Source organism: Artemia sp. Qi Xiang Cuo, chromosome 7 (assembly GCF_049724085.1).
Source record: "Artemia sp. Qi Xiang Cuo chromosome 7, ASM4972408v1, whole genome shotgun sequence".
NCBI lineage: Eukaryota > Metazoa > Arthropoda > Branchiopoda > Anostraca > Artemiidae > Artemia > Artemia sp. Qi Xiang Cuo.
Window position 1 is genome coordinate 35,555,809 of NC_142800.1, and position 22,472 is coordinate 35,578,280.

At 34.7% G+C, this 22,472-nt stretch overlaps 1 protein-coding gene across 1 annotated transcript in view; it reads left to right on the forward strand.

The window, feature by feature from the left end:
• The first annotated feature begins 1,852 nt into the window (after positions 1–1,852).
• LOC148950206 (26S proteasome non-ATPase regulatory subunit 8-like) overlaps positions 1,853–22,472 on the forward strand; it is a 41,018-nt gene continuing 20,398 nt past the window's right edge. Inside the window, exon 1 of the mRNA XM_089092233.1 lies at positions 1,853–1,990. Coding sequence (XP_088948359.1) covers positions 1,889–1,990 — 102 coding nt within the window. The 5' untranslated portion in view covers positions 1,853–1,888. The remainder of the gene's footprint in view (positions 1,991–22,472) is intronic.

Below are 22,472 nucleotides of genomic sequence, written 5' to 3' on the forward strand. Positions count from 1 at the left end.
ATATCCGGAAGTCAGCGGTAGTTACATTATACATCAAAGAACTATCTTTTAACGGTGGTTCCAAATATGTGATATTCATCACGTTAGAATTATCTATGAAAAGTCATGAGCCTGAGGGAATATGAATTTTAGAATGGGGAGCATTTCCGGGTTGCAGCGGTAGCTAACAAACTAGTAAGATACGATTAAACCCCATAGTACAAAAATTAAATAGGTCATAACTCCTAATCATTATACAGGCTATCATTGGACTTTTATTAGGCATTTGAATTTAAACAATCTGGAGACTGCAAATTTGGGTTTCTAAATTCTCAAGGGAAACTTACACAGTTAATAAAACTTTGTTTATGGATCTCAGTCTAGATTACGGCCTGAAAAAGATCTTTAAAAGTTGCACCCTCTTTTCTTTCACGGAGACTTTTCATAAATTTGGACAAACTACGTTTTATAAAAATCAAATTGCCACATATGAATTTGCAGCACAAATGCGACCCAAGGAAACTGTTCAAGGAACGTATTTTTTTTTTAATTTTAGTCTTTAAGTGTTTCAAAGATCTTATAATTTTTTTTTGTAAACTTGTTTTCTTTGTTACATTTTATCAGAGACTTGGACACAGCTCTAAATGCCACAATTCTGACAGAATAATCGTTGCTGCTGTATGCAAATAAAATCATATGTATAAACGTCGGGCAATCATTTTTAAGGAAAGAAAAAACAGTACATGTGTGAAATTAAGGTTTCGTGTGTGCTTTTTCCTTTTAATTTCTTTTTTATTATTTTCATTCATTATGCTGTTTGATCACCGAGAGGGGTTTTGACAAATTTGATCATATTTCTGGTTTGTTTTAATCCCTTTCAGCATCTTCCTAAACTCTACAATACTTTGAGGTTATATTTTGCTGTTATCGTGGATTCATTGTATATCTATTAGAATAAAACTTCAGAGTAAAAAAATAGAATAAGCTGTAAATGCTGGAATGAATCTGGTGTTTTCCCCCTCTAATTCTTTCTTCTATCTCTATGCTAGAATCACTGGACCTAAAATCAATGGTAAAAAATTAATTTTATATGGCAGCCATTTATGTGGAGTGCAACCTTTGGTGTTTCCAATGCAGAGCAACTGTACCGCCTTTGGTACAATTTATAGGTTCTGGTTCAATACGACACATTTGGACATTTGTTGGAAGAATACAAATTTTTCAATACATTTTGTGAATCAAAGATCTGATGAAGTTATAGTTTATTGCAAATTTCTTAAAAAAAAGGTCTTCGCATTGTTTGATAGGAGTTTTATGATTTATTGTTTGGAATTTGTGAATATCATTCTCCTCGTCGGTTCACTAATCAGTTTTTGCCTTGACGACATTCTCTGATACAGGAATGAATTATATCATTTCTATTCCTAACCATTCCAGCAACCCAACATTGTAGTAAGACCTTTCTGCCTATGTTTTACTCCACATTCACAATACGCTCTTCAGGAAAATCAAACTCTTATGCCATTCAATATTTTTAGCATTGGCTCAGTCTCCATTTCTGTCAAATTTCTTGCCATTAATCTTCGTTGTAGTTATTTGAAACCTTAGCTGCTGGAGAGTTGATCCAAATTGAACCATTATTACGCCTAGGACTGAGACTCTAAGACCTGTGTGAGTGGAAAGTTTTTTTCAAGTCGTAGTCGTAGTTGCGACTATGACTACGACTTAGCCCCGTGCGAATGGCCACTGAGAATTTTGCGGCATGTAATGGCTACGGAAGTCCTACTGAATCCGGGAAGCTATCTACGGATTCTCTACGAAAAATCTCTTATGTTTGGCAAATAACTAAAAATTAGCTGCTGAAAACACTGTCAATAAGCTTATATGGAAGAAACTGTAGAAATTCGAGATGTCAGCAAATTTACAAGAAGTTTCAAATTATCTGAAAGCAGCTCTTGTATCTAATTTTAACGATCCCAATCTCATAAGAAAAAAACTCACTGATGTAAAAGTAAGTTTTGAAAAATTTAATCAATGAAACTCAGAAGTCCTTTTTGTTAAAACTTTCTAGGATGGAACTACAAACTAAAGTGTTTCCTGGGAAGGTCTTCTTCTATTTAACAGCAGGCGGGCTTTTCAGTAACACTATTTAGCCCTTTTCCTTTTGCTTCACTCTGTGGGCTACAGAGCTACTGGCTTGATTGCCTCATATTTATTAGATATATTCAGATATCTTTCAGCAGATCTTTCAACTCTAGGAGTTCAAATATAAGATGATAGATGTCGATTTCTATACTCTGTGTGCAGGTATAGTTGGCTAGGCTCTTGGCTGATAGTGGGATTTTGTGGTGTTTGAAGTATTTTAACAGTTTAGAAAGCAAGGTATGTTGTGCAGACGTCAGCATATTACATTCAAATAGGCAATGGTCAATTGTTTCATTATTCATATTACAATGCCTGCAAAGAGGGGACAGGGGAATTGAACCACTTGAATTAGAAAGCTTATATGAGAATGCAAGGAAATTTAGTCCATTTGTTCCAGAACGAATTCTATGATAAATTTTAGAAAGATACTTATTGGGAAAGGATAGGATTAATCTTATTAAAATTAATATCTGATAGCCTCCATCGGTAAATATCTCTAATCGGGATTGGTCTCCCACTTGGCTGGTCAATATTTATAGCATTTTTTGCTATTTCATCAACCTGATGGTTACCACTTATGCCAGATTGGCTAGGAATGTACTGAAAGTAAGTTTTTATGGCACTTGAAGCAAGATTATCAATAATACTAAGACAATGATAAGTGTCGATGTCCAACTTATATTGAGGAGCTGAGGCCAGCAACTCAAGGCTTGATAAAGAGTCAGACTAGATGATAATATTATTCGAATTTTAAATCAAAGATTGGTTTTGCTTAAGTTGTTCTAATGCCATGATTATGGCATTTAACTCAGCAGACATTATAGATAAATTATCAAACAATCTCTTGGCCATTGCAATTTTCAGGTGAGGAAGGAAAACACCACTTGCAACCTTTTCATTCATTTTTGACCCATCAACAAATATTTGGAAGTGATTTTTATAGGTAATTGTATTAAGTTCTGCAAATTTTTTCTGAACAAAAGCAATGGGGGTTAAATCTTTATTCCATTTTGAAAATTCAGTATTTATTATGGGAAATGACCAATTCCATGGAGGGGATTGGGGGAAAGTAGGAGCAATATACTTTGCTGGTACAGGGAACTTCTATTGAATATTTGCATACTCATTTGAAATAAATCTATACATGGATGTATTTCTTAACACATTATGTAATTTGTTTGAAATATTTTATTCAATTTTTGTAATATTTTTTATAAAGATAAATCTACGTCTCTCCCTTATTGTTGTTAATCCACTCTCCATAAGCAGAGACTTGGTGCTTGTGGGTGTCCTAAGACCAAATATGAGACGTATTATATCCTTTTTTGTTGTTTCAATTTTTTGCATCTGGGTCTTTGCACATGCACCATAGACAATGAGCCCATAGTCAATATGGGGTCTTATATGTGATTTATAAAACTGGAGTAAGGTTTTCTCCTTACAACCCCAGGGTGTGGAAAGAAGTCTTTTTAGTATATTTGCTTTTCTATAACATTTTTTTATTGTGTTTGAAATGTGGAGGTGGAAATTAAGTTTTTGGTCAAGCATGAGACCTATGTAATTAATATTATTATCTTCTGGAATAGTTGTTTTATTTAGAGTTAGTTTTGCATTAACATGGTTTCGCTTCCTGTGAAATTGGATTATTTTTGACTTGGTGGGTGCAATGGGTAAATCTGAATGTTGAGAGAATTTTTCAAACTGGAAAAGTGACTTTTGCAGATTTGACTGTGCTATCTGAAAGGTGTTGCCAGATGACCATAGCACCAGATCATCAGCATATTGTAGATTCGTGTGGGGTAGGTTCATGTCCCAGAGATATAGGGCAAATAGGAGGCAACTGAGGACTGCTCCCTGAGGTAGGCCTTTGGATATTGTCTTTTGGGGTGAAGAGGCTGAACCAACACAAACAATGAAACTTCGCACTTCTATGAAGGATTTAATAAAGGATACTAGCTTGGGAGGTACTCCAAGGTTTGCAAGTTTATTTAAAAGGATTTGGTGGTTCACATTGTCATATGCTCCTTCAAAATCAAGGAAAGCTGCCACTAGGATATTATTTTTTGAGAAAGATTCATTTATTGCATTTGTTAGCAAAATTAAAGCATCTGTTGAGGAGTGTTATTTCCTGAATCCTGTTTGAGTGTGTGGGATCATGTTATTTTTCTCAACAAACCAGAGTAGTCTGTGATAAATCATTTTCTCCATTATTTTCCCCATCACAGGTGTAATCATTATGGGCCTATAAGACTCAGGGTTATCTTTTGTTTTATTTTTCTTTAGGATTGGTAGGAGGGACGAACATTTCCATATATTGGGGAACCTAGAGGATGCCCAAGCGTGATTATAACAATTTAGCAGTTCTTGTTTGTATGAAGGTGTGAGATTCTTTATCCATGTAGGGTGTATATTGTCATAGCTGCTGCTAGTTTTGGACCTAATATGATGTATTGCTTCTTTGAATTTTCTTATATTCTTCTCTTTCTTCTATATAGTGCAGCTTATTGCACATTACCCTGCAGCTTATTTTCTGCTCACATTTGATCACTGCAGCGGTTAAGGTAGGAAAAGAGGTTAGCAGCTGGTTTTGTATTAAATCAGGAGTTAAGCAGGGTTGTGTTCTATCCCCCTTTATATGGATTATTTTGATGGACTTTGTTTTAAGGAGCACAGGAAAGGCAATAGGAGACTACAGAATCAGATGGGGAGGAAAAAGTCTCCTGGACTTGGATTATGCTGATGATTTAAGCATCCTAGATGAAAGTGTGAGCAAAATGAATGAAGTTTTAGAGGTTTTGCAATTTTAGGGTGCTAGAATTGGTTTGAAAATTAATGTTAGGAAGACTAAGTCACTAAGGCTAGAAATAGGCTAAGTGAAGATGAAAAGGTGACATTGGGTAATGAAAAGATTGATCAGGTGGGCAGCTTCACTTACCTTGGTGGTATTAATAGTAAAGGTGGTGGGAGTAGTGAAGATGTTAAAAATAGAATAGCCAAGGCTCAGGGTGTTTTTTCACAGTTAAAAAAAGTGGAAGAATAGGAAGATAAGTCTGCAAACCAAGATTAGAATATTAGAAGCTACAGTGATGAAAGTGGCCAAATATGGCTCTGAAGAATGGATGCTCAGAAAAGCGGATGAAGATTTGCTAGACGTTTTCCAGAGAAATTGCTTACGGATTGTTCTGGATATCCGGCTAACTGACCGTATATCAAATAGTAGGCTGTTCAAAAAATGTGGTTCAATACCGCTCACTAGGGCTGTAATGAAAAAAAGATTGAGGTGGCTAGGGCACGTTATGCGGATGAATGATGACAGATTGCCGAGGATTGTTCTTTTCGGCCAACCATCTAGGGCTAAACAGAAAGCAGGTTGTCCCTGTCTGGGGTGGGAGGACATCATAAAGAAAGATTTAAAGGAAATGGGAACTTTGTGGGCAGGTGTAAAAAGGGAGGCTTTGAATAGATTGGGGTGGAGGAGGAGCATGTGTAGCTGTGTTGGCCTCAGGCAGTGTGGTGAGTTGTTAGTAGTAGTAGTGGTAGTTTGATCTTAGGCTATATTACTAGGCCATTTAAAGTACAAATCTATGCTGACCTTAAAAACTCAAATTTTAGGTAAATTTTTACCAAATCATATTATTGACTTGCAAATAAAGTGAATATACCACTAGATACCTTTTTTATGCTCTTTCCAAATAAATTAATCATTTTTGTTGGAAATGAATTTTACCCCCACCCCCATATGTACCAATTCAGGTATATATTTGCAAATTAGGGGAGGGGGGTAAATTTTATTTCTGATGTAAATGGGAGGTAAGCTTAGACTTTACCCCACCCCCTAATGTGCAAATATATACCCTGAATTGGTATATATATATAGCAGTGGGGGTAAAATTCATTTCTGACAAAAATGATAATTGTATTTGGAAAGAGCATAAAAAAAGGCATTGAGTGGTATATTCACTTTATTTGAAGTCAATTATATGATTTGGTAAAAATTTACCAAATTTTACCCTTGTTTATTGTAGTATATTCCATATGCTAGTTAAATTTTAATAATCTCTTAACCCCTTTCACTTGTTGCATGCAACTTGCTTACATAGCATTATGATATATTAAAACTAGGATTAGATTAGAGCAGATTCCTGTATGAAATTCTAATTTTTTTTTGTACATTTGTTACACTTTCCTCCAGTTAAGCTATGACTAGAGTAAAAAAAACAGTATTGAATTGAGCAAAACTATGTAAAACTAAAACCAGCACATCATTTTATCAAAGAGGAATTGAGAAGAATTGTATATATCAGAGAAAAGCTAAAAATCTAGGTAATTTTTTTGTTATTCATATTATTGACATACAAATAAAGTAATCATACCACTCAATGCCTTTTTTATGCTCTTTTCAAATATAATAATCTTTTTTATCAGAAATGAATTTTACCCCACCCCTATATATACCAATTCAGGGTATAATTATGCACATTAGTGCATAATTATGCATTAGGTGGGGTTTAATTTTATTTCTAATGTAAATGAGAGGTAAGTTTAAACTTCCCCCACCCCCCTAATGTGAAAATATATTCCCTGAATTGGTATATGTAGGGGTGAGGGGTAAAATTCATTTCTGAAAAAAATGATTATTATATTTGGAAAGAACATAAAAAAGGCATCAAGTGGTATATTTACTTTATTTGTAAGAGAACATTATATACAAATTACATACACAAATTCTTATAAGCATAAGAACATTAGATGATATCAAATTCAAAATTTCAGCTAATGAGGGGCAAGAGTCTCCTGAAGTATTGGAGTGCTTGCAGATCAGGCAGTCCCACTGCTTGTCTCCAGTGGTACACATCTTTGTAAAAAGTTCATACTCAGTAATGGGCATATTTAGACATTGAATACATAGCTATTTTTCACACCCTTTACATAAAATGTCCTTTGAATCTGGTTCAAAACCATATTTACAGCAGGCACAAAAATCTTGAGACTGTTTGGGGCTAACTGGCTTCTGTTTGCTATTCTTTTTAGGATAGTTACTATAATTTCTTCTTCATTCTTCAACATAAGACAGTATTATGTTTTGCTTCATTATTTGCAAAAAATAAAGTCTTACAGATGACTTTTTATGCTTCATTCTATTAAGGAGCAGCATAAATAAAGTTTCAATTTTTATTAATTCAATTGAATTATTCATTACCCACAACTACAAGATAACAAGTAGTACAAATGGAGTATAAGCATAATAATAAAAAAGAACATCAATGAACATTAGCAATTAATTTCTACTAAGAAAAAAAACTGTAAAAGACCATGGTCAGGGCCAATGTTACAAAATACATCTGCAGAAAGCTTTTTTGTGTATATCACCAAGCTTTTGAGTTACATCTGTAACATAGAAATTTTTAACTAGATACCAATTTCTAGTCCATGGTGGCAGAGAAAGAAGAAATTTACAAAATTTAAAATATGTAACTTTAATCTTATTCAAATCCTTTAGCTTAAGAACAGAATGAACACCCAAAAAATAAAGTACAGAATGATCAGAAAAAGTCAAGAATAAACACCCAAGAGCTCTTCTGCTATATTTTCCACAGTTTGCTATTTTGAATAACTGAACTGAATTTTTCTTACTGCATCAGCAAAAATCTGTTTACAGGAAAGAGCTAGAGAATTAGAAACAGTAATACCAAGCCACCAAAAAGAAGAGACAGAAAATTCATTACATACCAGAGGAGTAGATGAAGACAGATTATATGATAAGAATTCACACTTGTCAAGATTCAAGGATAGACCAATATTTAGGAAAGACTGAGAAACTAAAGAAACCATCACAGAAAGAGCAGATTTAGTGTGACTAATCAACAGAATGTCATCAGCATAGGCAATATATTAAATATCACTAGAACCAGAAAAATAAGTGCCTGAGATCTTTTCCAGAACAGTAGAAATACAAATTTTGAAAAGGGTTGGTGATAAAACACCTCCCTGCCTTACTCCATGAAGCAATTTAATAGTTATTTCTTGAGAAGATTTCAGGTGGAGGTAAGAATTAGAATACCAAAACCATAGAAGGTAAATAACCAAAAAATTAACACCAGAAGAGGCCAAAGAAAAGAAAAGCTGGTTATGAACAGCAGAATCAAAAGCCTTTGTTAAAGATCAAGTGTACAGAGATATACGTCTTTACCCTTAGAAGAATTAGAAAGTAGAATAGAAGAAAGGACACAATGAGCATGTTGGCACTCCACACCAGATCTGAAACCAAGTTGATTTTCACCAAAGAAAGAAAGGTTTTGAGTTAGAGTAGGTAAAAGAATATACTCAAAGACCTTGCTAATATTGCAAGAAACAGAAATTGGACAGTAAGAAGAGCAATCGGTTGGTGGTATACCTCTTTTTAAAATTGAAGTCATGTTGCCACACAAAAAGCTTTCTGGGATGATAGAAGAAGCCAAGCACATTTGAAACAAAAGCACAAGATGTGATACAAGTTCAGCACATTGGAAAGTTAGATGCTTTTTAGAGATACCATCAGCATCAATAGATTTTGACTTAAGATGAGTCAAAGCATTTGTAACTTCACAACATGATATAGGCAGAACAAAGCACTGACTTAGAAATCTAGGGACAATTTTAACAAATGCTTCACCAAACTTTCTATGAACAGAATAATTCAAAACAGAGAAAATCTTTGAAGAATGTGCATGCCAAGAACTTGGTGGAATAGTGTCACTACTCACATCAGAATAGTCTGTTTTACTTGAATTAATTACTTTCCTCCATTCTTTAGGTGAAGATAGAAAATCAAGCCCACGGTATTGGACACTTTTTAGATACTTCTTGAATTCTAATTTAGTTTTCTGTTTAATAAGAAAAATATTACCAGACCTAGGCCAACCTCATTCTGTCCAAACTTTTAGCCAAAATTTAGCTTTATTTTTACAGGCCTTAAGGTTAGGGTTGAGTGACCAAAGAGGCTTTTGAGTATTCTTTTGGATTTGCTTTACTGGGACAGAAATTTTTTCAGCTTCTTTCATAGCAGAGAAAATAGAATGATAATATTGGTCTATTTCATATTTAGCATAAGTAAAATTCTGGCTACACTGCAGAAGCTGATACAGAACATAAATTGTAATTGGAAGGGAAGCCAATATTGTAAGATAAACAGAAAAATTCACATTATTCCAATCAGGCTTATAAAACCATTTAGAACATACACCACAACTCTTATATACATGGTGATCAAGATCTTGCTTGTCAAAATGAACCATAAATGGCAAGCAGACAAGAGCTGTAGAACAAATAATGTGATCAATGTCTGATTTACTACCTGAATGGTCAATATATATATAATCATGGGACTTCCAAACAATTTTATAAGTTGGAAGAGAATCAAGAAGCTGATCATTCCTTACATTATCAGAAACCAGATTGGTATTAAAATCACCAATAATAACAGAATGCAACCCATGATCTGATATCTTTTCAATTAAAGTTTTAAGTCCATTACAAGCACAAGAGAACTTATGAAGTGAACAAATGGAACAATCATTATATGGCAGATACACATTAATTAATACAATATCACCAAGACACACAGCAAGAAAAGTATCATCTGATTGGAAAAGCACAGGAGTTACACCAGAAATATTTTCTTAAAAACACAAGCTAAACTGCCAGAAGGACGGCCATGCATAATTTTAGCTTGATGCACAAAAACAACATGATCACTGCTTTGTCCCAGAAAATTTTGGCTAAGGCAGTCAGTAAATGTTCTTGGAGGCAAACAACATTGTAATTAACATACAGATCATCAATAAAAAAGTCCTTGCCTCTTGTTCCATTAATATTAAATGAGACTATACTTATGTCCAGATTCATTTCTGAAAATAGACCTTATCAGTTGTCTTCTTAATCACAGGGCACCATAGGCTGTAAGAAGGATGAGATCCTCCACAATTGGCACATTTCAGAGATTCCATACAATGATTGCTGTTTGTAGATAAGTGCAGTCCAGCACAACGAGTGCACTTAGGAGTGCTACTAGTACCTGTACTTTCCAAATGCCCAGGAGAATGACACTTGAAGCAACACTTTGGCAATTGCTTGAAATCATAAACACAGAAGTTTTCATACCCAATCTTCACACCATTTTGGATAAAAGATCCTTTGGTAATTGCATCTGCAAATTCAAGCTTAACCAATTTGCTTGTTCTAAATTGACTAGACCCAAGTATACCAAACTGGTTCCATAGCATTTCAAGGTCAAAATCAGATGGGACTTCTCGAATAACACCAGAATGTTTTTTAGATAAAACTTTCACACTAGAACCAGGTAAAGCTTCCTTTGCTGATTTGCAAAAATCTTCAGCTGCAGATATCTCAATATTCCCTGTCCACTGCTTTTTACTTGCTCACACACTCGTCACCAGCTGATGACCAGAAATTGAGTCTATTGCTGATTTTTGCTTTAGTGGGTCATGGTGCTCAGGCCGGGGATTGGAGATCAAAATTGTAGTATGCATATCACATGCAGCAGGTTGGCTAATCTCAGGTAATTGAGGAAAGTTCAAATTGTATGAATCCATCTTGGCAGAAACTAGCAAAATCACCTGCTCAAGGCTCATAAGCTTGGCTGTAACCTTTGTAAATGCTGTTGCAGAGATAACAGGAACTTCTGTTGGCCTTTTGATGACAAAACAGGGGAGCTGCTCTCCATCAGCATCACATTTTTTCATAAAGTCTATAATATCTTGCAAGTGACTGAATGGCGTTTGCGCCCCTTTTGACAGGGGGATCATCTTCATTCACACAACTCTATGGCTTTACTTTCTCCAACTTAACAGTTTCCAAATCTTTAAAAAAAAGTCCACTCCTTTCTGTAAAATTATGGTTTCACCAACACCACTTAAATTGTCCTGAACAAAGTTCAGCAGCAGTGAATACACAATCTCAGAAACACTCATCTCATTATAAATTCACTTCAAATCAATAATTTAAACCAACACATGCCGAGCACACATAATGGTCAGGCAACAAGCACTGAATGATAGTAAATTAAGTTCATAAAAAATAAACTTGCCATACCAGTTTGTTTATAATCCAGGAGAAAGCTATTATTTCGTCTGCATTGATAAAATCCTTTGCAATAAGTTTGAATCCAAAACAGGTCTTTTCACCATGAACTCTGAATGAATACTGAATAATGTACAAGTGTGGGTACTTTTTATGCATCAGCAATATTATATTATGCTATTACAGAGCAGCATGAATAGTCATATAGATGACTTTTAATACTAACTCCTTTATGCACTATGATTCACTTAAATGTAATACAGAAGGCAATATTCTGTCCCAGTTCTATACAAAGAAAAAACTAAATGTCTTACTGATAAATTTATTTTACAATCATTTCTTTTTTATTCTTCAACATAAGACAGTGTTATGTTTTGTCTTATTATTTATAGAGAAAAAAGTCTAAAAACAACTTTTATACTTCATTTTTTTAAGCGGTAGTATTGTAAAGTCATACAAATAACTTTTTGTGCTTTGTTCTATGTTAGTTCATAATAGAACAGATATAAAAAAAAGTCATTTGTTTGTGCAGTTCCTTAATAGAATGAGATGTAAAGTCATCTCTATGATTTTTTTTGTGCTACTCTATATTGAAAAAAGGTGTTCAATCAAAAAGGTTGATTGATGGCTTAAAGAATCCCTAAGATCCCACCTCTGACACCATGTAGTAATCATCTATTATAAAGGTTTGATGTTCCAGGCTACCTAAAAAAATAGATGATCACCAACTCTATATAAGAATGCTGCAATTGGTAATGGGCTAGTAAAGGCTGGGTGACTATAATTTTGGAAAACTTTTTCAACATTTAAACTTAAAGAAAATTTATCCTCGCATCTTAGCCTGCTTAGGTGCAGTATCCATGATAGAGTCTGTCTATGATTTAGATACTTTTTGTCACATCTTTAAGATCTTGTGTCCAAGGTTGGACAGCATTTTCCTAGTTCAGGTTTAGCTTAAATTGTATCTGTGATTAGGCTCCACTGTTGGTTATCAATGCATTTCAAATTGTTAGTGTTATTTAAAGTTAAAATATTCAAGCTGTCATAAACTTATTCAAAAAAACATAAACAAATCCAAGAAAATATCACTGACTGGCATACACTGGATTCATCCATATTGCTAACAAGTGTCATTTAAGGTAAATCCAGCAGTGAAAAAAAAAATCCAATTTATAGGTGATATAATGAAGATTACACAAGGATTTAGATTTAACTGTCAAAGTGCTAATTAGCTGTCTGACAACTAGGTCAAACAGCTAGACTGGTGTTAGTTGTCTGACAGCATCTTTCCCCTATACTAAAATTTTCTGATTCTGTTGGTTAGTTTTATTTTGAACTTAATTATAAACACTATTTAGTTCATAATAAATATGGTTGAGTAGGCTTCTGAAATTTGGGTGCTTTAAAAGGTTGAGAAAGAGGTGGGTAAGACCACAGGATAGCAGTATTCCTGAAAGAAATAGTATGGTATAGTAAAAAAGACTAGTATCAATCAATTCCTTAACCATTGATCTTTCAAAATATAATATTTGTTGATCTGAATAAAGCTTTCCCTCCTCCTCCTCCAATGTGCCCAGATAGAGCCCTATAGGCTATATCCAAACTAAAAGGAAACACCTCTAGTAAACTCTGTATTTTATAATATGCAGCAAATTTTTTTTTTTAATGAAATTTTGCCTTTCTTTCAATTTTTAATCCATGTTTTTAATTTATGATATAATAATGAAATTTCACTCAAATCATGTAATCTATTTTATATATCATAAACAAAAATAGAGTAAGCCACAAGCTTGCCTTGTTACAGAAATCAATAGAAATATAACTTCACAAATTAGTCTGAAAAAAATTCCAAAAAATAACAAGAAGGATAACAAACAAGAATTGGTTATCTGGGTATTGATGACTACCATAAATAATACATTCCATTCTAAAATATTACATTTTAAAAGCAACATAGATACTTTACAGTGAAGAAGGAAACAATATACCATCCAATGACCCTAAATGCTAAGGTTCCATGTACTGCCTTTTATAAAATTAATCAAAAAAATTTTTTGCACAAAATAAGTTTTTTTCTTTTTTAAGTGAAGAACTTAACCCAAAAATGAATACAAATAGAATCAAATAATTTACTTAGCATACAACTACCACAAATCAATATCAATAAATAAATGAAACCCAAAACAAACAGAAATCAAAATAAGTCAAACTCAAAACGAATAGAAATTAATCTGAGTAGGGTTCGAAACCCCCTATGCTTTCTAAACGCCAGAATATAATTTGTACTTTACTGAAAAAAATGTGCATTGTCAGTTTAATATACATATGCTGATATTTATTCCTTCAAATCTTAATTAATTTTTCATTTCTTAAAGTTATAAAAGTGAAAACATATAACAGAATTTTTTCAGTAAAGTACAAATTATAATCTGGGTTTTAGAAAGCATAGGGTTTAGAACCCTACTCAGATTAATTTCTACTCGTTTTGAGTTTGACTTATTTTAATTTATGTTTGTTTTGGGTTTCACTTATTTATTGATACTGATTTGTGGTAGTTGTATACTTGGCATGGCTGCCAGTAAGGGGGGGGCAGGGGGCCATCTTTCCCCTTGAAGTTTGGGACTATAAAGTAATTATAAGGAAACCAAAGGAAAGAGAGCAGAATAAGGCAAACCATGGAAAACATGTTTGTTGCCCCATTGTTTGCTGCCTGCCAATAGATTTTGACCCATAATAAGGAAAATATAAGTTCTAATTTGTGACTGAGTAACCCCTAACCATTTTTCCACAAAAATTTTTTATATATTATTTGTTTGGAAAAAAAAAAAAAAAAAAAAAAAAAATCAAATTATTCATGGTAATTAATAATAATAAATAATGATCTTAGTCAATAACGAAAGTGTAAGAGCCTAACTATTGATAACATTCAGTTAAAGGATCAGCTTTTTATGGTGATCTTAAATATGTATTTGTTTATTAGTAATTAGTGCAGGTATTATAACACAAGACAGTTCATGTAATTATAGAAAACACAGGGAAAACCAGTTAATAATGGGCGATTTGGGTAAGAATACGCTGTCAACTTTTGCTTGCATTACAAGAGTGCCCATGAGCTGATATATGAAGCCACAATAATCAAAAATATTTCCCCTGAATGGAATGCTAAGAATATCTGTATTTTCCCCCTGAACAGATACGTTTTTTGTATTTTATTATCAATTTTTTTTTGTTTCTAAGAGTGATTGTATTTATCTATTTGTCACTTTGAAAAAGATTTAATTTTTTATAGTTATGAAGTATAAAGGTGTCAAATATACTGGCTTTTGGGATCCAAAATTAAATTTAAAATATTGAATTACAATTTTTTATTTGATTTACTTAATCTTAGTTTTAATGTTTTACTTTGAAAAAACTACTTTGATAATGCATTACTTTTTATAAACACTGAGTCTAAAGGCATTAAATATTTTGGTGTTTGATAACCAAGTTCAAAACTGTCAATATTGTTAAAAAATATCCATCCAATGCTTCAACATTGCTCAACAGAACTGAATGCTGAGAGTTTATGTCTTAGTTTTTTGTAAGTAGGCTATTGTTTTGTGTTTTTTTGTAACTCATCACTTTTTTCATTTTTAAATACTTTTACTTTAATTGACATACTTTTTCCATTGCCTTTAGAAAATTGTTTGTCTAAGCTTCATTAAATAAAGAAAATAAAACAAGTTTTTTCAACTGAAAGTAAGGAGAAAAATTAAAACTTAAGACGAACAGAAATTATTATGTATATTAGGGGGGTTACTCCCCTCCTCAGCACCTCGCTCTTCAAGCTACAGTTTTTTGGCGCTTTAAAAAAATGTTATTTATTGTTCTAATTAAACAACCCTTGTGTTTTAAGAATCATTTTCAAAGAATTGGGACGAAATTTAAACTACAGTGCAAAGAACGAGACGTTGAAGTGGGGGCAACCCCCCTGACATGCGTAGTAATTTCTGTTTGTTTTAAGTTTTAATGTTGCTTCTTACTTTCAGTTGAAAAAACTTGTTTTTTTAATTTCTGATCGTTTTTTTAATAATGCCAGGATACCTGGCTCCACCTCCATGGAAAAATTCTCCTCCCCATAGAAGTATCCTCTGGACAATTCAGTCCTTGTGAAAATTTACCCCAGATAATTACCCTCAGCATCTCCACGCCTAAAATTAAATCGGTAAAGAGAAAGCAAGACATATAAAGAAATTTCGTATATGAATTCTGGCAAATTCACCCAGTGTAAAATTTCTTCTGAAAATTTCACCCCCTTGAAACTATCCTCTCTATTGAAAATTTTCCCAGCAGAAAATCTGTCCTCCCCTCCCCATCCAAAAAGTGTAAACATACTTCCCAATAACAAATAAAACAAAGAGCGATTTTTATAACTTAAAAACATTTCCCCATGGGCTGTAGGGGGTCACTTCAGCTCCAAAGTCATAGTTATTGGGCCTTTCAACTATGCTGAAGAAAAAAGCTATGTCAAAATTTTGATTGGACGATTTTGGGAAAAAAGTGATGTGTGAGGGGGTCTAGTTGTGCTCCAATTTTTTTGGTCACTTAAAAAGGGCACATGAACTTTCCACTCTATTAAAATGAGACCTATCCTGACATTCTAGGCCCAATGGGTCAATAGAATCACCCCTGGGAAAAAAAACAACAAAACAAAACATATAAACACATATTTGTAATTTTTTCTGGTAAAAATTACAAAATTCCACATTTTTGCAGATGAGCTTGAAACTTGTACAGTAGGGTTCTTTGATATGCTTAATCTGATGGTATGATTTTCATTAAAGTTCTGTGACTTCTAGGGGGTCTTTCCCTCTTTTTTTTGAAAATAGGACAGATTTTTCAGGCTCGTAGTGCTCGATGGGTAAGACTAAACTTAAAGAAACTTATGAATTTGGAGTTAGCATAGAAAGTCGTTTCTTTTGATATACCTATTGGTATTAAATATTTGTTTTATAGAGTTTTGGTTACTATTGAGCTGGATCACTCCTTACTTACAGCTTGTTACCGCAAACTGTTTGATTACCAATCAAAATTCAAACAGAGATCATTGAAATATTGATCTTTTTTTCTGCACTACCAAAAGCATTGTATTCATAAATCTTTACAGTTTCATGAAATGTAATTAAAACAAATATAAATACTACTCTGTATATAACAGGGACTATACCCTTCTTGACACATTGCTCATTAAAATAATGTTTTTCAGTGCTTTGAAAAATATTGTTTTCCAATTGCAAATTTTCTTTAAAAAAATGGAAAAAAGCCAAACTTCACCGTGAAGAGTAAGGAGCTACAGAGGAGACAGCCTCCTTCATACAAAGAATAATTTGTTCAAATAGGTTTCAAATCTGTTGCTTGTTTTCCATTGAAAAGCTCTTTTTTTTTATTAAATTTCTGATTGTTTTCCAAATCATACCCAGGCCAAACCAAGATATAATTTGAGGTACCGGTCCCTTAAATACCGGATTAATTCCTTTTAAAATGTGTAAGTGAATAATTGTACATTGATTAGTACCGTTCTACATTTAAATTTGCAATTTCAATTTGGGATAAAATTTGAATATACTTAAAAATTGGCGATGGATAGTAATTTTGGTAAAAAGTCCTTGTTAATATTACTACTAAAGAACTTTGGTTGGATGAAAAGGAGTATTATGTTTGTATGGATGGAAATTCTGTGAGACTTTTGATCTTCTACATAACTGAAGCCATCGCAACCTCTACAATGGAATTTTTTTTAACAATAAATACATTCCATATATTTTTTAAAAGACATTGAAGTACTTCATATAAATAGAAAAAGAAATGCATTACCATTGAAAATTTCTGAAAATTAACTTCCTAGCAATATTTGCCACCCCAAAAAAAATTTCATGGTGGGACTGATGATAACCTGCCTTGTCTTTTCCACCTGTGTGCTGGTAGATATGGGTATGTAACATTTTAGCTGTTTAGAGAAACATTTTAATTCATTCCTACTCCCCCTTCCTCTTTCAACATTTATCTGAAGCCTCATGAAGAGTAAGCAGTTTTTCCATTAAAATATACTTTTGTAGGAATGTACCCTACCCCCACCTAAACAATGACTCACCCCCCCCCTCATTATAACTGATACTCAATTACAGATCACCAAACGTAGCTTAATTTCATTACAAATAAAGCAAATCAACCTGGTTGAATCCAGTGCTGCCACCATGTGGCATTGCTCCTTTTGCAACTGCAAAGCCTAAAATATAGTTATTGATACTTTTAAATCAATTAGCTTCTCAGGATTTTAAACTGATTGCAAATTCGTCCTCTTCGAGGTAAAGTCGTAGTTTGGTGCCCTAAACCACCCAAACTGTCACCCAACCACCACTGCTATTTTGGTGTCTGCCCCTCCCCCCCCCTGAAAAATTTACTGCTGTTGCCCTTGATGCTTGGTAGGTTATTTGATTCTATTTTTGTTCAATTTTGGTTTAATGGAGTTCTTTACTTTTTTGAAAAACTTGTTTTGTGCAAAATTTTTTTTGAATAATTTCTGTTTGTTTTATATTGACATAGTCTTTTTCAGGGGGAAAGACTGAGCCTCTTCTGAAGTTAAACAACCATCCCTTCCAGAAAAACTTTAAATACCCCCTTGGCATAAATTACAACCCTTGCCCCCTAATCTCTGGGGTTTGTTTCAACCCCAAAAGCCTTGTTATATGATATTTAGACTATTTTGATTACAATGGCTATCTCAAAATTTCTATTACACGCATTTCGGGACAATACGAAGAGTGTGTAGAGGGGAGATGATAGCTGCTCTCTGATCACTTTGACTTTTAAAAAGAATACCAGAGCGTCTGAGAGTTGAAGTTTATATGACCACACTTTCTATAAAAACCATATATTTCCCCAGGGCATAACGTAAAACCCTTGCCCTGAGGGCTGGGGAGATTTTTTATCCTTAAGGACATAATTACCAGACCTTACTGTTAGGCTTGACAAAATGGCTATATCGAAATTTTGATTGGAAGGGTTTGCAGAAATGATAGGTGTGGAGGGGGGATATTTGCTCTCTGATCACTTTCAACTAATAAAAAAGGCATTACTCCTCTCAATTTCCAATTGAATGAGCCTTTTTTGAAGCTTCTACAACAAAATTTCCCATAAAAACGTTATATGCCCCAAAGGCATAACTTACAGTCCTTGCCCTGAGGGTTATGGGCAAGGGTAGTGCCCTGAGGGTTATGGGCAACTGCCCTGAGGGTAGTTGAAAGTCTGGAAAGTTATAATTTCCAGACTTTCAACTACGTTGAACAAAATGGCCATATCAAAATGTTGATCAGAGATGTTTGGGGAAATGATGGGCATGGGGCAGGGGTGATTCTTCCTCCGATTACTTTTGACTATTAAAAAGGGCAATAGCCCTCTCAATTTCCTTCGTGAAGTCCTTTTTGAAGTTTTTATGACAACACTTTCTACAAGACATTATATGCCCCCAGGGCACAACTTACAACCTTAGCCTTGAGGGCTGGGGGGGGGGGAGGTTATCATACTAAAACACATAATTTCTGGACCCTTCAACTACGTTCAACAAAATGGCTATATCAAAATGTTGATCGGAAATGTTTGGGGAAATGATGGGCATGGGGGGGGGGCATTCGCACTCCGATCACTTTTGACTATTAATAAAGGCACTAGCCCTCTTAATTCCTAATTGAATGGGTCCTTTTTTAAGTTTTTACGACAATGCTGGCAAAGACCTAATTTCCAGAACTTTCAACTATATTGAATAAAATGTCTATCTCAAAATTTTGATTGGATGTATTTGGGGAAAGGGTAGGCGTGAGAGGGGTGTTAGTTGTCCTCCAATCACTTTCGACTATTAAATAGGGCACTAGCCCTTTCAATTTCAAATTGAATGAGCCCTTCTTGAAGTTTTATGCCCCCATAGCATAACTTACAACCCTTGCGCTGAGGGCTGTGGGGGGAGTGTCATCCTCAAAGACGTAATTTCTGGACTTTTCAACTACGCTGAAAAAAATGTCTATCTCAAAATTTTGATTGGATGTGTTTGGGGAAATGGTAGGCGTGAGAGGGGCGTTAGTTGTTCTCCAATCACTTTCGACTATTAAATAGGGCACTAGCCCTTTCAATTTCGAATTGAATGAGCCCTTCTTGAAGTTTTATGCCCCCAGAGCATAACTTACCACCCTTGCGCTGAGGGCTGTGGGGGGAGTTTCATCCTCAAAGACATAATTTCTGGACTTTTCAACTACGTTGAACAAAATGGCTATCTCAAAATTTTTATTGGATGTTTTCGGGGAAATGGTGGGCGTGGGAGGGGTTTTAGCTCTCCTCCATTCCCCTTTGACTATTAAACAGGGCACTAGCCTTTCGAAGTTTTTATTACAATGCTCTCTATAAAAACCTTATATGCCCCCAGGGCACAACTTACAACCCTTGCCCTGAGGGGGGGGGGTATCATCCTCAAAGACATAATATCCAGAGCTGTCAACTATGTTGAAAAAAATGGCTATCTCCAAATTTTGATTGGATGTGTTTGGAGAAATGGAGGGCGTGAGAGGGGTTTAGTTGCCCTTCAATCAGTTTTGACTAGCCTATTAAAAAGGGCACTTGCCCTGTCAATTTCCAATCGAATGAGCCCTTTTTGAAGTCTCTACAAAAACGCTTTCTATAAAAAACCTTGTATCCCCCAGGGCATAACTTAAAACCCTTGCCCTTAGGGGTTTGGGGGGGGGGGGTTTGTCATCATCAAAATCATAATTTCCAGAACTTTCAACTACGTTGAAGAAAATTTTACTTGGATGTGTGTGGGGAAATGGTGGGCGTCAGAGGGGGGTCAGTTGCTCTCCAATCTCTTTTGACTATTAAAGGGCACTAGCCCTTTCAATTTACAGTCAAATGAGCTTTTTTGAAGTTTCTATAAAAACGACAACACTTTCTATAAAAACCTTATATGCCCCCAGGGCATAAGTTACAACCCTTGCCCTGAGGGCTCTTAGGGAGCTATCATGCTCAAAGACCTAATTTTCAGAATTTTTAACTACATTGAACAAAATGCCTTTCTCAAAATTTTGATTGCGTTTGTTTGGGGAAATGGTCAGCGTGAGAGGGGGTTAGTATCCCTCCAATTACTTTCAACTATTAAAAAGAGCACTAGCTCTTTCAATTTCCAATCGAATGAGCCCTTTTTGAAGTTTTATGACAACGCTTTCTATAAAAAACCTTATATGCCCCTAGGGTATAATTTACAACCCTTGCCCTGAGGGCTGTAGGGGGAGTTTCATCCTCAAAGACATGTTGAACAAAATGTCTATCTCAAAATTTTGATTGGATGTGTTTAAGAAAATGGGGGGCGTCAGAGTTGGGTTAGTTGCCCTCCAATCACATTTGACTATTAAACAGGCCACTAGCCCTTTAAATTTCCATTTGCATGAGCCCTTTTTGAATTTTCTACAAAAACACTTTCTATAAATACTTTTATGCCCCAAGGCATAACTTACAACCCTTGCCCAGAGGGGTTGGGGGGGGGGGGGGGTTGTTATCCTCAAAGACCTAATTTTCAGAACTTTCAACTAAATAGAAAAAATGGGTATCTCAAAATTTTGATTCTATATGTTTGGGGAAATGGTGGGCGTGAGAGGGGGGTTTGTTGCCCTCCAATTACTTTTGACTATTAAAAAGGGCACTAGCCATTTCAATTTCCAATTGAATGAGCCCTTTTTGAAGTTTCTATGACAACATCTTCTATAAAAACCTTATATGCCTCCAGGGCATAACTTACAACCCTTGCCATGAGGGCTATGGAGGGTTGTCATCCTTAAAGACCTCATTCCCAAAACTTTCAACTCTATTGAACAAAATGGCTATCTAAGGATTTTGATTGGATGTGTCGGGGGAAAAGGTGGGTGTGAGAGGAGGGTTAGTTACCCTCCATTTACTTTCAAACATTAAAAAGGGCAGTAGCCCTTGAATTTCCAATCAAATGAGCCCTTTTTTAAGTTTCCATGACAGAGCTTCCAATAAAAACCTTATATGCCCCCAGGGCATAACTTGAAATTCTTGCCCTGAAGACTGTTAGGGAGAGTGTCCTGCTCAAAGATATAATTTCCGGAACTTTCAACTGCATTGAACAAAATGGCTATGTTAAAATTTTGATTGGATGTGTTTGGGGAAATGGTGGGCATTGAAAGGGTGTTAGTTGCCTTCCAATCACTTTCGACTATTAAAAAGGGCACTAGCCCCTTGAATTTCTAATCAAATGAGCCTTTTTTGAAGTTTCTACGACAAAGCTTCCTATAAAAAACCTTATATGCCCCCAGGGCATAACTTACAACCCTTGGCCTGAGGGCTGTGGGGTGAGTATCCTCCTCAAAAATACAATTTCTATCTGGAAATCAAATACTTTGAACAAAATGGCTATCTCAAAATTTTAATTGGATGTGTTTGGGGAAAGGGTGGGTGTGGAAGGGGTGTTAATTGCCTTCCAATCACTTTTGACTATTAAAAAGGGCATTAGTCATTCCAATTTCCAATCGAATGAGCCCTTTTCAAAGTTTTTGTGACAACTCCTTTGATACGAAGCGCCCTGGTCTAGAAAAAATAAAATAAAAAAATAATACATTTTGCCAACATTGTTCTTTACTTAGGCAGCGCTATTGCTCTTCCTATGGTAAGGTTCCAACTAAAGCTGTTTTAGAGCTGCAATATCTCTTGTTAAAACAAAATGGTCAGGCAACATGTTGTATGATTTGACAGAATAATTTATACAAGAACCTTATCTGACTTTACTTACAACCTTTGGTTGGTACAATTTTAATAAGTTTTGTTATTTAGGTGAATATTGGCTTAACTGGAAGAAATCACCACAGGATAAATCATCAAGCTTGATAAAGCTTACCGTATTTTGGTATTAATAAATACTTTTAACTATTCAAAAAATGTTGACCAAATTTGATCTCCCTGAATTTCAGAGATACTAGGCTCAGGCAACTTAACCTGTGCCCACAAGGTAATGGTTTCAAATAGGATAAAAATGTAAATACTTGTCTTTGAACTTTTCAATGAGTTGTAACTCAGATTTTCTTGTTGGACACCACACAGATGAGTTGTATTCAACAATGGGTCGTGTCATTGTCTGATACAATATAGTCAGACTTTGCAGATTAAACTTCTGAACATTCTTTTGATGCACAGGAAACTAGTTTGCTTTACACAGTACAGCTAATGCTTCTTTCCAA